This window comes from Chelonia mydas, chromosome 10 (genome assembly GCF_015237465.2).
Source record: "Chelonia mydas isolate rCheMyd1 chromosome 10, rCheMyd1.pri.v2, whole genome shotgun sequence".
Classification (NCBI taxonomy): Eukaryota; Metazoa; Chordata; order Testudines; family Cheloniidae; genus Chelonia; species Chelonia mydas.
This window is the reverse complement of record NC_051250.2, coordinates 41,239,673-41,255,790: the sequence shown is the minus strand read 5'-3', so window position 1 is coordinate 41,255,790 and position 16,118 is coordinate 41,239,673. Positions and strand designations below refer to the sequence as shown.

Sequence of the window (16,118 nt, the reverse complement as noted above, 5' to 3'; positions counted from 1 at the left end):
CAAGGTCATCCAGCAAGTCAGTGACAGAGCCAGGAATAGATCCCAGGTCTTCTGACTTCCAGTCCAGGGTGCTGTTATTTATAATTATCTGTATTCTCATAGCACCCAGTCATGGACCACTGTGCTAGGTGCTGTACAAACACCAAACAAAATAACAATCTGGGCCCCAAACAGCTCACAGTCTAGACCATGTTGCCACCTTTTGTGCTGTCTATGGGGGTTTCAGTGCTGGTCTTTTATAGGCACCTGCTTACTCTAATTTTTCTCAGTTGAAGCAAACACAAGCCATCAAGGAAGATTCTGACAGCTTTACTCATACTGGGTAGCACCTTCCTCACGAGCGGGTCTATTGAGTTCAATGGGACTATGAGTGGAGTCAGGATCTACTCTCCATAACTACACACGTCAGAATCTGACCCATTGGTGGTAAAGGGGACTGTTACTGGCTAGTAAGTATTTCAGTTCCTACTCCTCATTGAAAGCTCATCATAAGTTCTCGATGCGCATTGGTTGCTCGCAAGAGCAGAGAGAGAAGATAAAATAATACCTGTTACACTAGTCAGTTAGTGATGTCGGTCACTGGCTACAACTGGTAACAGGGATGTCACAGAAGTTTGGCAGTCTCCAAGGTTGTTTTAAAATACAAAGAAAACCCCCACAAACTGCAGCTATTCTAAGGCTGTATTCTAATGCCAGGACCATCGTAACTCCTGTGCCCGAGTGACGTACACATGCACCAGAAACCTTATATAAAATTCTAGCCTCCTGGGTCAAATTGACTGCCTTAGTCATGCAAGTAATTCACTGGAGGTTACTCATGTGAGTAAGACAAGCAGGATCTGGTGCTGCAACTCCACATTTGGGTGTAGTTTATTCTATATACTGCCCATATGTTGTGATACCACCAGGTACGTAATTCTTTTCATTTATGTGCATGTCCATGGCACCTATCACTAGTATGTAGGCACCTCATAAACATTAATAGACTGCGTGTCACTTTTCCCAACACCCCTGAGAGGCAGCGCAGGGCAATTGCTCCCATTTTACAGGCGGCCTGGGGCTGGAGCAGCAGCGGGTGGGTGGGGGCAGTGCTGTGCGTGGGAGGCCTGGGGCAGAAGCAGCAGGAGGAGGGTGGGGGTAGCACTGTGCATGGGAGGCCCGGGGCTGGAGCAGCAGGGGGCTGATGGGGCTGCGGGACAGGACCGGGGATGTTGGCAGCACTGTGTGGGGGAGGCCCGGGGTTGGAGCAGCAGGGGTCAAGTTGGACTGAAGGACCAGATCGGGGCACTGGCAGTGAGGTGCGTGGGAGGCCTGGCGCTGGAGCATCAGGGGGCGGCATGGGCTGCAGGCGAGGACCGGGGGACATGGGCGGCAGAGGGTCGAGTCTGAGGTAGAGCAGTGAGGAGGGAGCTTGCCCAGCTCATGTCTTACTTGCAGGAGGCTTTTGACCCAGTCACTCAATGGAAACATTCCACCTTTGTTATTAAGCCCCTTCCCTGCCCCCCAGCAACACTCACGCTGGTGCATCTCTGCACAAATCCTGCCTCGACTTTACACTTTGCTCCCCCGACAACTGTATCCTGGGCAGAAGCTTGGCCCGCTCTGTGCCCTTCCTTAGGGCTGCCCATGGCCTGCCTTGTATAGCACATGTGCTGTGTCAGGGGACATGACACCAGGCAGGCCTCAGGGGCTCAGCGCTTTAGGAACTCCCAGGACGCACAGCCTGTATCCCTGCCCCCAGCTGCCCCAACCCAGCTGCAGCTCTGCACTTGTGGAAGGTGCATTAATTATTATTGCAATTTATTTTTTGAATGAAACTAATGAAAGAACCTGGAGTTCTTAGGCTCTGAATTGAACCAGAAACCACAGCAAATCTGCCCCCGCCCGCCCCCTCTACGACTGGGAGGCAGGAGCAGGTAGGTGGGGACCCAAAACCAGGGGCACCTCTAATTCCCTCTGCTGCTATGGGGTATGGTAGAGCACCCTGCTCCCCCTGCCTCTTGCTAATCCATGCGGCTGGGCAAATGGGCCGGCCGGCTTTACATCCTATTTTCCAGGGCTTCCTGCTCTTTGTGCTTTCTGTTCACTGTACCTGTATGTGTGTATGGGAGGGTGGGCACCGTGCCACCTGTCGGCACCTCTTGCTCATTGTATCTGATGGAGGGACAGTTGGGCGGATGGAGGATGGAATGGACAGGGGTATTGGGGTAAGACTGCACTGAACACCTACCCAAGGAAACACGTTCCTCCTGGCTAACTGTGGAGTGCAGATGGCAGGTGGGGAAGGGCTTCCTACCGCCGTTTTCTAGATGAGGTGCAAAATTGGAGTTCTGACTACGGCAGGGAGGGCTGCTTCCACTCTGACTGACTCGCCTCAATCAGTAGGAGCTCCACTAACATCCATGGCATTAAATCCACATACACGAGAGCAGAAATAGTCACTGCAAGTCCCACACCGTGTTTCACACCTGCCACTCCAGTCACATTACAGCTTGGGGAATGACCTTCTGCCTCCCTCATTTCCCTGGCAGCTTCAGCTGGTGCTGTGTTCTTGACTCTCCCAAACTGTTGGGTGCTGTTACACAGCTGCCATGTCGCTCCCCCGATATGGCTGCAGTTCAGTGGTTAGTGACGTGACCCCTGTTTACAAAGGCTGGGATTTTCAAGGGAGCCTAAGGAAGTTAGGCACCTGCAGCGTGTTGATGTGCAAAGGGGGTGGGATTTTAATTCTTTCCGGCTCCTTTGGAAATCCTAGCCAAAACGCTTGGTGAGCCTTCAGGAGGCAAGGCACTATGGCCAGAGTGTGTAAGGTACTAGTCTTCACGTGCCCATGTTGTGCTATTAGGGATGCACAGGAGAATAGTTAAACACCAGTTCTGATGGGCAGGAGAAGCAGCATCCCAGAGAGAGATGGGAGCAGCAGTGCCAGGATTTTTCACTTTGTTACTACGGGTGGCACGGCTGTGCCTTTTACGGCAGAGGCTGCCCTGGCTCAGCAGAGGAGCAAGAAGAGCAGGAGAAAGCACTGGTGGGCCAGTTACTCTACCTCCTCCATGTCACCTTCTGACCTGACCAAGACTTCTGCAGGAGCACTGGAGGGAGGCTGCTCCAAGGGAAAGAGGCATGCCTGGAATTTGGGCTAGTTCACAGAGCACTGCTGCAGGGAGTGGCCCCTCTCCCCCTTGGCCATCACTACAAGGAAAGTCTTAACACCATGCACCTGTACATACGAGCTTTCATGCTCATTTCCTAGCTGAAGATGGGAAAGTCCAGGCACCCAAAGGAGGGATTTGAAAGATTATGGCTCCAGTAATTCCTGCAAAGCCAGTGAGACCCAAGATCTAAGTATCTCCTCTTGGAGACTCACAGAATAGCACAGACATCCGAGGGCCAGACATCTACTTGCCTTCAGCACTGGGATGCTACCGAGAGGCAGCATTGTTTAGTTCTTAGAGCAGAGGATTAGAAGTCAGATCACCTGAGGTCTTTGTCCTGCACTGTCACTGACTTGCTGTATGATCCTGACCAAGTCAAGTCACCTCCCTCTACCTCAGTTTCCCCATCTGTAAAACGAAGACATGATACTTACCTGACAACTGTAAAATACTCTGAAATTCTCAGATGAAAGATGCTGTATACAATAATGTATACAATATTATTAATGGAGCAGCAGGCGCTGTGGGTGGGTTTTCTGTTTTGGTTTTGATGGGGAGTGGATTACAAAAGAGAAAGATGTTCCAGTGGTTTAAGTGCTAGCCAGAAACCTGGGTTCTAGTCCCTGCTCCACCACAAGTTCCCTGGGTGACCTTGGGCAAGGCACTTAGTGTCTCTGTGGCCAGCTCCCCTTCTATACTATGGGGATAATAGCACTGCCCTACCCACCAGGGGTGTTGTGTAGGTATGTACTGCATCCTTATGTTTCTAGGAATCTTCTGTTTATAGCTGCCACTTTGTGCAAGCAGAGTTTTGCAGACTGTAACCAAGGAGATGACACACACTGAGCTCTCCATTGGGGACCTGACTTTTGTTCTTTGTTGCTCTCAATCTAAACTCAGGGTTATTCTCACTGAATGTAGGTAGCTGCTCTTTGAATATGGAGAGACATATCCTCAGCTGGTGTAAATGGTCTTAAGTCCCTTTAAGTCAATGGACCTGACAGTTTACAGCAGCTGAGGATCTGTCCTGGAAAGCACAGCATCTGCTCTGCTGGGGGCAGAGAGCTGTAGCAGGCATAATCAACGCCTTTTAAAAATTTCGATTGCAGTGCACATGGTTGTTCTGACCCAAAGCAATGTAGTTGTACAGAGAGGCAATATGTCCTAGTAGACAGAGCATTGGACTGGTACCCAGGGCTCCTGGGTTCTATTTCCAGCTCTACCTTTGGTTGCTGGGTGATGTTGGGCAAATTACTTCCCCTACCTGTTGCTCAGTTTCCCCATATGTAAAAGGGGGATAATGATACTGACCTCATTTGTAAAGTACTTTGAAATCGATGGATGAAAAACACACTCTATAAGAGCTAGGTGGTATTACAACCGGAGCAACTGAGCAGCTCTCTAAAAGACCCATGTACTTTCAGTAGTGGAAATCGTACTATTGCTAGACTCAACAATCTGGGGGCAGAGGGTGTGAATCATCTTGAGAACTGCTTACTTTACACCTACCTGCCACAGAAGAGCTTCAGAGTGTTTGTGACTGCTACTGCATTGCCAGCCTTAGGTGTTTGAAAATCACGAGTCAGGCCCCACAAATCATGAGATTTTAAAAAGTTATTTTGGGGGTTATTCTTATTTGGCGTTTGCTGTTTGCACCATTAAGGGTCACATTTTCCAGCTTTTCTCTGGAATGATGAGAACTAGAAACTTCTTTTTAAAAAATGAAACAGTCTCATGTAATCACATGACTCCAGTGACTGGGGCTTTAAGGAAAAAAACACAGAGTCACACTACAGTTGTGAGAATTGGCAGCATTGTGACACAGAGTTTGCCTTTGTCTGTCTCTGCTTCTCCCCAGCTCTACGCTGGATTCCCTCCCAGTCCCCAGGGTATAAGATGCATTAAGGGAGGGAGGAAGCGAGAAGTGGTCTGACCAGAGCGCACTGCACTCCAGCTATTCTCTGCTGGTGAAATGACCCATAGAGGACTCTTACAACTGGCACAACTTACAGCAGTTTGGGGGCTGCTCTGAGTTGTTCTGGGGGTGAGGTAGGCCCTTGGCATGACGCAGAATTCAAGAGGATAGCTTAAAGCCACATTTGCATGCTCCCCTTTCCCCCTGCCATAGGTGCACTGACAGCAGGAACAGAGCAAAGCGAAATCAGGGCCAGAATACAATTTTAAGAGGGCCTTTCATTGGAAGATTTTCTAGAGGATTTCTCTGCTCCTGGGGAGCAGTGGGAACATAGTAGCACACCTCTTCTAGCTTCACAAGGTCAGCTCCCAGACTGCTGCACTGGGCAGCATAATATAGGGAGGAGGTAAGCAGCCCCCAGTGGTGAAAGAACAGGATAAGGACTATTTAGAAAAGCTGGACATGCACAAGTCCATGGGGCCCGATGCAATGCATCCAAGGGTGCTGAGGGAGTTGGCTGATGTGATTGCAGAGCCATTGGCCATTATTTTTGAAAACTCGTGGCGATCGAGAGAGGTCCGGGACCAGGGCTGGCCTTACCACGAGGAGAACTGAGGCGGCCGCCTCAGGTGCCAGACTGTGGGGGGAGGGGTGCCACTAGGACCCAGAGTGTAGAAAATTGTGTCTGCTGCTGGTGCATATGTATTCTCTCTGCTCTAGATGCACAGAGATGGTGGAGTGCTGTGCTGGAGGAGGGAGGGCACAAGAGACATAACAGGCAGGCAGGAGAAAAGGTGAGAGGGAATAACAGAAAGCAGCAGGAGCTGCAGGGAGAGAGAGGAGGAGGAGCCTCTTATGTACCTCTCTATGATAATGGTGCCAACATGAGAGGAAAGAACAGAGGATTGCAGACACGGATTCGAGATTTAAACCCTCGAACTTCTCTAGCACCCCCAGGAGTCTGGACTGATTAACACCAGCTTCTCAGGGAGTTCCTTGTTTCCTGCTGCTTCCCTGAACTCCCTTGAGGAAAACAGGCAGTCAACTGAAGTAGTAAGAGCCAGTTAGGCCCTTAAGTAGCTGATATCTTCCCTCACTCAGGCCCTGCTACCAGCCTGCTTATTTGTCCCCTTCAATTGAGTGTTGGGAGCCACTATAGCTGGGACAGAACAGCCGTCATGAGTGAAAGAAGAAAATGCCCCTCTGGGGCAGCATTCAGAAAAAGAAAGCAAGCAAAGGAAGCTTTTCTATCTAAGCAGGAAGGAGCTCTCCTGAGATACATAGACACAAATGTTCATGGTGAGCCTTCCGGCCCCAGCGAGGATGTGAGTGGTGAGGAGATGCCTGATCTTCCAGTTAGTCAGAGAGCAGGTGACCTGGCAGCTACTGCAGCATCCATATCTCCATCTCAAATGGATGTAACCATGCACATTCCTGAAGAAAAGTGTAGATCAGAGAAGAGTGTGGTGGAGGCGCAAGAAACAGCTGCTGCTGAGTTTAGTTCCTTAAGTCTAGATGATCCAGGACTGTGGACCCACTTGAGCAGTAGCCTGAGGGACTTTCTTGTACTGCATGGGCCATAGCAAGTGAAAAACTTCATGTTCCCCAAAGACAATGAAAATAGAAGTTTCCATCCAACACATTACTAGCGTGAAATCCCCAATGGTGACAAATTGGAGAGGCCATGGCTTATGTACTCAAAAGCCCAGAATGCTGCATATTGTTTTTGTTGCAAACTCTTCTAGTCTAATGTTCCAGCCACACTGGGTTCTACAGGAACAAAGGACTGGAAAAATCTGGCTAGAAATCTGGCATGCCATGAGAAGGCAGCAAATCACCAGAGAGCATTCCATAGGTGGAAAGAGCTTGAGATGAGACTAAGGTTAAAGGCCACCATAGACGATCAGCATCAAGAGAAGATTGCATCAGAGTCTCTTTCCTGGCAAAATGTTCTGAAAAGGCTCATTGCCATTGTGAGACTGCTTGCTACCCAAAACATAGCACTGTGTGGCACTTCAGATCTGCTGTATGTGCCAAACAGTGAAAACTTCCTTAAAATTGTGGAGCTGATGGCTGAGTTTGATGCTGTACTCCAGGAGCATCTAAGAAGAGTCACCACCCAAGAAATGTATACACATCACTACTTTGGAAAAACAATTCAAAGTGAGATTATACAGTTATTGGCAACAAAAGTCAAACAGAAGATTGTGGCAGATCTCAAGTCAGCAAGTCAGCAAGTCTGTTATTCTGGACTGCACACCTGACATCAGCCAAACGGAACAAATGAATTTAATGGTATGTTTTGTAACAACAATAGAACCTAGTGAAAATGTCCCTGCAATGGTGACTGTCAGAGAGCATTTTCTAGAATTTATTGACATTGATGATACTACTGGAGCTGGTATGACAAATGTGCTTCTTAAAAAGCTGGAAGATACGGGAATTGCGATAGCTGACATGAGAGGTCAGGGCTACGATAATGGTGCCAACATGAGAGGAAAGAACAGAGGATTGCAGACACGGATTCGAGAGTTAAACCCTCGAGCTTCTTTTGTCCCATGCAGTTCTCATTCATTGAACTTGGTGGTCAGTGATGCAGCATCAATTTCTACTGAAGCTGCTGAATTTTTTAATGTAATTCAAAGCATCTATGTATTTTTCTCTGCATCAACTCATTGATGGCAAATTTTGAAGCAATGTCTGGGAACATCGTCTCTGAAGCTGAAACCACTGAGTGCCACACGATGGAAAAGTCGAGTGGAGGTGATAAAGCCTATCAAACACCAAATTGGGAAGATAGATGATGCCATAGTTGCCATTATGGAGGATAATACTATGACAGGAACTGTTCGTGGGAGAACAGTGGCAGAGAGAAATGGAATCACCAGAAACATATATAACTTCAAATTTCTCTGTGGCTTAGTGTTGTGGCATGACATACTGTTGAAATAAATGTTGTAAGCAAGAGACTCCAAAGTCTTGACCTTGATATATCTGGAGCAATGGAACAACTGGACAAAGCAAAGTCATACCTACAGTCTTACCTGTCAGATGAGGGATTTCAAAACATTCTGAAGAATGCACAGAAGTTGGCAGAGGAACTTCACACTGAAGCTATTTTCCCACCCCTTCAAGAATACAAGAATCACTGAAGAAGAAGACATTTTGATTACGAGGCATGGGATAATCCCAGAAGAGACCCCAAACAACAATTCAAAGTTGAATTCTTTAACCAGGTGCGAGATTGTGCAATACAGTCAGTTGAAGAACGTTACATGCAGCTCAAGGAACACAGCAGTATATTTGGGATGTTGTATAATATTCCAAAACTCCTCACTATACCTGAAGAAGACCTACACCAGCAATGCAGGGCACTAGCGATAGTGTTGACACATGATGATATTGCGCGATATTGATGCTAGTGATTTAGGTGATGAACTGAAAGCCCTTTCAAGATACATTTCAGCAGGAAGAACTCCAAAGGCTGTTCTGGAATATATGTGCACAAGTAAGATGACCACCCTCTTTCCAAATGCTTTTGTTGCTCTGTGCATACTTCTACCACTTCCTGTAACAGTTGCCAGTGGAGAACGCAGCTTCTCCATGCTGAAGTTAATAAAAACACATCTATGTTCCACAATGACACAGGAGAGGCTGGTCAGCCTTGCAACCATCTCAATAGAATCATAGAATATCAGGGTTGGAAGGGACCCCAGAAGGTCATCTAGTCCAACCCCCTGCTTGAAGCAGGACCAATTCCCAGTTAAATCATCCCAGCCAGGGCTTTCTCAAGCCTGACCTTAAAAACCTCTAAGGAAGGAGATTCTACCACCTCCCTAGGTAACGCATTCCAGTGTTTCACCACCCTCTTAGTGAAAAAGTTTTTCCTAATATCCAATCTAAACCTCCCCCATTGCAACTTGAGACCATTACTCCTCGTTCTGTCATCTGCTACCATTGAGAACAGTCTAGAGCCATCCTCTTTGGAACCCCCTTTCAGGTAGTTGAAAGCAGCTATCAAATCTCCCCTCATTCTTCTCTTCTGCAGACTAAACAATCCCAGCTCCCTCAGCCTCTCCTCATAAGTCATGTGCTCTAGACCCCTAATCATTTTTGTTGCCCTTCGCTGGACTCTCTCCAATTTATCCACATCCTTCTTGTAGTGTGGGGCCCAAAACTGGACACAGTACTCCAGATGAGGCCTCACCAGTGTCGAATAGAGGGGAACGATCACGTCCCTCGATCTGCTAGAGCATGAGCTGGCCCACACTGTGGACCTTCAGCAGAAGCAGTTCAAATCTTTTCAACCAAGAAAGCACGGAAAGCACCAATTTGATTATTTAAACAGATAAAAACGCCAGTGTTTACTATGCAGACAAGAAAAGTTACATTTGCTGTTCAGGCGTTTGAAAGTGTTACTTAAAATTTTTGAACAAGGCATTTTAAGTTGTTAGTTCTCCTTTATTGGGGTAGGTAGCAGGGCAGTACCATGAGAGGAGTAGAACAGGAAGAAGGCAGAATTGAGACCTTTCAAAGTTTTGGCCCAAGCAGGTGGGCACGGGGGCATCATTTGAGCTCCCCGCCTCAGATGCCAAAATGTTGTGGGCCGGCCCTGTCCCGGACGATTGGAAAAAGGCAAATATAGTGCCCATTCTTAAAAAAGGGAAGGAGAATCCGGGGAACTACAGACTGGTCAGCCTCACTTCAGTCCCCAGCAAAATCATGGAGCAGGTCCTCAAGGAATCCATTTTGAAGCACTTGGAGGAGAGGAAGGTGATCAGGAACAGTCAACATGGATTCACCAAAGGCAAGTAATTCCTGACCAACCTGATTGCCTTCTATGATGAGATAACTGGCTCTGTGGATATGGGAAAAGTGGTGGATTTATATATCTTGACTTTAGCAAAGCTTTTGATACGGTCTCCCACAGTATTCTTGCCAGCAAGTAAAAAAAATATGGATTGGATGAATGGACCATAAGGTGGATAGAAAGCTGGCTAGATTATCGGGCTCAACAGGTAGTGCTCAATGGCTCAATGTCTAGTTGGCAGCTGGTATCAAATGGTGTGCCCCAGGGGTCAGCCCTGGGGCCGGTTTTGTTCAACATCTTCATTAATGATCTGGATGATGGGATGGATTGCACCCTCAGCAAGTTTGCGGATGATACTAAGCTGGGGGAGAGGTAGATATGCTGGAAGGTAGGGATAGGGTCCAGAGTGACCTAGACAAATTGGAGGATTGGGCCAAAAGAAATCTGATGAGGTTCAACAAAGACAAGTACAGAGTCCTGCACTTAGGATGGAAGAACCCCATGCACTGCTACAGGCTGGGGACTGACTGGCTAAGGACCTGGGGATAACAGTGGATGAGAAGCTGGATATGAGTCAACAGTGTTCCCTTGTCAAGAAGGCTAATAACATATTGGGCTGCATTAGTAGGAGCACTGCCAGCAGATCGAGGGAAGTGATTATTCCCCTCTATTTAGCACTGGTGAGGCCAAATCTGGAGTATTACATCCAGTTTTGGTCCCCACCCACAGAAAGGATGTGGACAAATTGGAGAGAGTCCAGCGGAGGGCAACGAAAATGATCACGGGGCTGGGACACATGACTTACGAGGAGAAGCTGAGGGAACTGGGCTTGTTTAGTCTGCAGAAGAGAAGAGGGGGGATTTGATAGCAGCCTTCAACTACCTGAATGGAGGTTCCAAAGAGGATGGAGCTCGGCTGTTCTCAGCGGTGGCAGATGACAGAACAAGAAGCAATGGTCTCAAGTTGCAGTGGGGGAGGTCTAGGTTGGATATTAGGAAAAACTTTTTCACTAGAAGGATGGTGAAGCATTGGAATGGGTTACCTCAGGAGGTGGTGGAATCTCCATCCTTAGAGGTTTTTAAGGCCCGACTTGACAGAGCCCTGGCTGGGATGATTTAGTTGGGGTTGGTCCTGCTTTGAGCAGCGGGTTGGACTAGATGACCTCCTGAGGTCTCTTCCAACGCTAATCTTCTATGATTCTATGATGGCTGGACAGGGCTGATGTGTAGATCATGACTGAGTCCCTGAATCCTGTCACTGTTTGGGTGGGATGCTCCCACATGACTTGGGAACCCCCACATCCACCTACACTGGGATTCACCCCTGAGTATCTGGCATGACTGATACTTGCAAACACCATTACTATTTCTTTTATTCAGCAGTTTATCATTTGATCCACCCTCCCTAGCAGCCATCTGGGTGACGCTTGTAGGGTGCGGAAACAATGGCTCTATGTGGTGTTTTATTGAAGCATTGTCATTGGAAATTGGTCTGACTGACGGCATCAGCGCTGCCCCTGCCTCTGGTCTTACTGGGTCTGCACCCGGCTCCATGGTTCCACAAGTCCCGTGTCACCTCCCAGGCTTCACACTGCAAAGAACAGGCTGTCAGTGGTGGGGCCTAAAACAGAAGAGTGGTGGCAAACGTGGGTTCCATGAGGTCAGCTGGAACCTGGACCAGAGCATCATGTCAGGACTACAGCAAGCTCCTTCCGCTGCTACTCTATTTCTCCCTCGTTATGTATGGTCCTCATCAAAAGTATGTAACAACCCCCTCCACCATGGTTCATCAACAGGGATGGAACCCGGGACCTTCAGCCCAGGCCGCTTCCACTTCAGTTAATAAAGCAGCTCTGCTAGCTAGTAGCAGTAGTGGGTTCTTATTCTCTGTGTGGGTCTGCTACTAGATGGGGACATCACAGTTAGTATGTTACAGCTCCTTATTAGAGGAGGCACTGCTGTCTACACAGCTAGGAACCATGTGCTCTGGGCTCACATGTGCTTTCTCCTCTGCTTTGCTGAGAGAGAGATTTCAGCAGTTGTATTGCCTACTCAGAGAGATGCAGCAGATGGGTATGGAGCTTGGCACCACAGCATAGCCTGCTCACACATGCATGCATGCACCAGGGAGCTTTGCATTTGCAAGGCTGAATGGCAGCGTAAGTGTCCATCACAGGGAATCTCTTTTCAGAGACTCTGCAGAACTAGAAATGGGAAACCCTGCTAGCTCCCATCTGGTCCATCCCCTGGGGACAAGACAGGACTGCTCCTTACAGCACATTTTCTTGCGTTTTGTTCAGTCTAGATTCAAGTGTCCCAAGTGACAAACCTGCCACCACTTACATTAGGGCCTAATGAGCCAGTGCTCAGCCAAGCTGCACATATTTAGCTCTTACTCTTTCCTCCAGAGTCAGTCCCTCCAATTTGCAATATCATTCTGGGAGCTCGATGCCCGGAACTGAATGAATGCCTCTTGGTGTGGCCAGGCCCAGAACCCCCTGCCAGCTCTTCCGTGCCCACCCAGAGCATTGCCTAGAACTGCACTAGCCATTTTGATTCTAGGAATTGGTGAAAACAAGCACACGTTTTTAAGAGAGGTCTATTTAACAAAGGGCAATTTAGGGGTTATGGCACTGGACTGGGGCTCCAGAAGATTCAGTTCCAGCTTTGTCACAGCCAACCTGTCTGACCTTGGGGAAATCACTTAATCTCCCTGTGCCCAGCTCCCCAGCAATAAACAGGGAATAATCCTTCCTTTCTCCCTCCCTTTGTCTTGTCTATTTAGATGGTCCACTTTTCAGAGCAGACACTCCCGCCTCCTAGGTGTCTGTCCAGCACCCAGCACAATGGAGCTGCCAACTCTGCTGGGGGAATCTATACAATAACTTGGGGTATATCAGCCTTAGTTATGACTCCTTTCACCTGTTGGGGTTCAGTATTTTGCCATACTCCCAGCTTAGTACACCTACAGAAACCAACGCTGGACCTTGGCTTTGTTCTGTAAATGTTCCCATATCTTTGTTTAATCAGGCATCTAATCATAGCAAATACATTCATAATTGGGCTAATTAGCATATAAGGCTTAACTTTTATGTTCTGCAGATCACTTTGCAATAGTGGGATCTTTCTTTGGATCAGCAAACATCCTGGTCCCCTGCCCTCCTCAGAACATACCCTGTCTGCTCTGCTAGTCTTGTTTTCTGTGGCTATAGTCCAAGGCCTAGCACCGGCACGTCCACACCCCACTGTGCCATAGTATATCACAGGGGTGTGGCTCTTCCTAATCCCAGCTGGTGATCAGTTTTTGCGGTAAAAACGAATAATGCTAGTCCATGTAATTATACCCTAGCTAGTGTCCCTGCAAACTGTGCGCCAGATTTATGCTGATTACTATCTTATTCCACACAAAGACTTATTGAAATCCATGGGATTGCTAGCAGAGTAAGGATGTCAGATTCTGGCCCATTTCTCTTAGTAGTGGGAAGCCCCTGGCGTTTGCACAATGTCAACTACCAACCAAAATCTGGCTTAAGCCCCATTTCTTGGGTCCCACGTCCCAGCCCATGGTGGCTATTACACTATATCATATGGAGTTCCTGCACAATATTGCACAGTTGGCAGGATGTGCTCCACAGAGGCCATTTGGAAATGGAGACAATGGAAACGGAGGTATGTGGGGAGTGAAGTTACCTGCTTGGAAATGGAGCTAAAGGTGATGGGATGGAGAAGGTTTTACCCATTTGAAAAAGAGACTGTGGAAGAAGGTAGGGCAGGGTGTGGTTTCCCTCACTTGGAAACAGCCACTGAAAGGAGCCCATCGCCATGGGTGATGAAGCATTGCCTCATACTCTCTACTCACCAATTCTATCCAGCCTGTCCAGCGCCACTGTTTCAAAAGCCCTTCTCATCATGGGATACTCTTCCAACACCTCGTTGAAGTTGTCCACCGAGAGGGAGTAGAGGCGGCAGTAGGTGTCAGCTCGCACGCTTGCCGTGCGCCGGCCACGGGTCAACAGGCAGATTTCTGGAATGAAGACACAGCCTGAGAACCCCGGGAGTGGGAGAGCGAGGAAGGGACCATCGCTGCCTCCAAACAAAAGCAGCTCATGTCACTAAGCGACATCCCTGCCTCCACATTAACGGTATAAATGTTCCACTATGCAATAACATTTACAGAACAAAATACCAGAGGGCTCAATTGCAGTAACTGCTGTACAATATGGCACCTCAGGGATTCAGCTGATCTAATTAGCCAGCAAGTTCTGTAATTGTGGCTTATCATAGGTATCACTTGTGCATTCAGAATGGATGAACTGTCTCTCTCACACTTTTCCTGGCCCACTGGGAGTGGAAGGTCACACCACGTCTCGCTGAAGCTAACTCTCCCTAGATTTGCAGTCAGGTCTCTGATTTGACCTGTAACTCAGCATCAGGAGGTTCAGCGATCCCCCATGTTGATGCTGTGCAAGCAAAGAAACTTACAAGTTATTGGTGGATCTGCTACGATCTTATTAACTGACAGGATAAGCTTACCAAGTGGAACACCTTTATTACGAAGGTTAAATCAATTAAACTTCACATAATCATTCTTAGGCTGGCAGAGAACACACAAAGCTCTTTGCTGGTTTCAACTTTGTGGCTGCACCACACATTGTGCGTGTATGTGTGTGCGTGTAAGTAATTGGACGATGCCTTTCCCCAGTGCCCCGTTTGGATCTGCCCTGACGTAGGAGGTACTACTCCAGGTACTACTCTGACTGATGCTATAATTTTTAAAATCTGTTTTTAAAAAGAGCTGGCACCTCTGGGAGATGGTTCTAATGGATCCTGCCACCAGGAGGAAAGCCGTTCTCCTCTAGCAAATTAGATGGGTCCAGACAATGTGACCCTGCCCCTCTGAGAGCAAGGGTACCACTAGATTCAGTGTAGTGCTCTCCTGTTCCCACCGGCCTCTGGGTATAGCTGGCGCAGGAAGATCGCCAGGCTTTGTTGATGCCACAGCCGATATCCTTCTTTCCCCCCCACCCCCAATCAGGGAATCCAGCCAAAGGCATTTCTGGGGGTGAGTGCAGATTACTCGGAACCCATTGCCCATTCCAAACAGGGCTCAAGGTCAGCAGGTGTCTCCTCCATTTTAGCCCTTCACAAGTCAGCCAGCCAGCCTCTGAAGATCTGGAACGTTGGGAGAGAGCCAACTACCCACGGCAAGAGAAGGCTGGGCTGCATGTGGGTCCTAGGGACTGTGTGCGGTGCTCATGTGAGAAGAGTGAGGGGACCCCATGGCCTGCTAGGGGGAGAAAGGGGGCTTCATAGCTGGAAAGGGAGGAGCTACAAGAGCTCAGCTGTTTCATGATGAAACCAACAAGTTTCACTTTGCTATTTCAGATCTATGTGAACCAGAAACTCCACATGGGATTGGAGCCCAGCTAATGGATCCCACTGGCCTGGGTTTGCACAGTCATGCAAATATCCTGGAGCCTGGTAGGACAAAGGGGGTTCTTTAGTGAATTTGGGGCCTGCGGGGGTGGGGGTCCCAAAGTCTGTTATAGATGGAGGGGGATCCTTTGGTTGTGGAGAGCAGGCCACGGGGCTTAGGAGGTGGGGAAGAGGGGCCCACTCCGCCCATCCTCTCCGGGTCCACTCAGCTTCGGCAGGTTTAATATTTGCGGTGGAAGTTGCCTCCATGTGAAGTCTGCTTGGTTTGGGGTTTCTGGGTGAAAGCTTTGCAGAGCCCTAGGAGTGAGAGCATTGCAGTCACCAGCCCCACAGCCTGCAGGCAGGCAATGAAATCCCAACCCACTGTTTATCATACTGCTCCCACTCATCTCACTGCTGTCGTGTGCCCCGCTCCCCTGGTAACCTGTGTCAGATTTAAATAGCGAGTTCTCTCTCAAGGGACTGTCATTTTGCCTCGTGTTTGTACAGCATCTAACACCATGCAGCCTGATCCCTGTCCATCACCGCAATACAGTGCCTGACAGCAGGCGGGACCAGGCAAAAGTAACTGTATAAGGAAGGGCCTGTGTTTGGCAGATCTGTTAACGCACAAGGAGCAAGGAGGAAATGACCATTAACAAAGGGCATTAACAAAGCTTTCCCCCTCCTTGATGCTGATCTCATTATTGTTCTTCTATGCTGTGGCGCTCCAGTCATGGGTCAGGACCCCGCTGTGCTACGCGCTGCCCTAACACGGAACAAAAAGACAGGCCCTGACCCACAGACCTCACGATTTAAGTGTA

The 16,118-nt window shown here is 48.5% G+C and overlaps 1 protein-coding gene across 2 annotated transcripts in view; it reads right to left on the bottom strand.

Moving 5' to 3' along the window:
* The window catches only part of HCN4 (hyperpolarization activated cyclic nucleotide gated potassium channel 4), a 168,572-nt gene that overhangs the window by 23,907 nt on the left and 128,547 nt on the right, over positions 1 to 16,118 (bottom strand). The window contains exons 7-8 of one of the 2 annotated variants that reach the window (XM_037911598.2): positions 13,739 to 13,903; positions 11,246 to 11,470 (exon numbers count right to left, since the gene is read on the bottom strand). In XM_037911598.2, the coding sequence (XP_037767526.1) occupies positions 11,466 to 11,470; positions 13,739 to 13,903 (170 nt within the window). In that variant the 3' untranslated portion in view covers positions 11,246 to 11,465. Of the gene's footprint in view, positions 1 to 11,245; positions 11,471 to 13,738; positions 13,904 to 16,118 lie in introns of those variants that run through there. The other variant, XM_037911597.2, reaches the window with a different exon arrangement.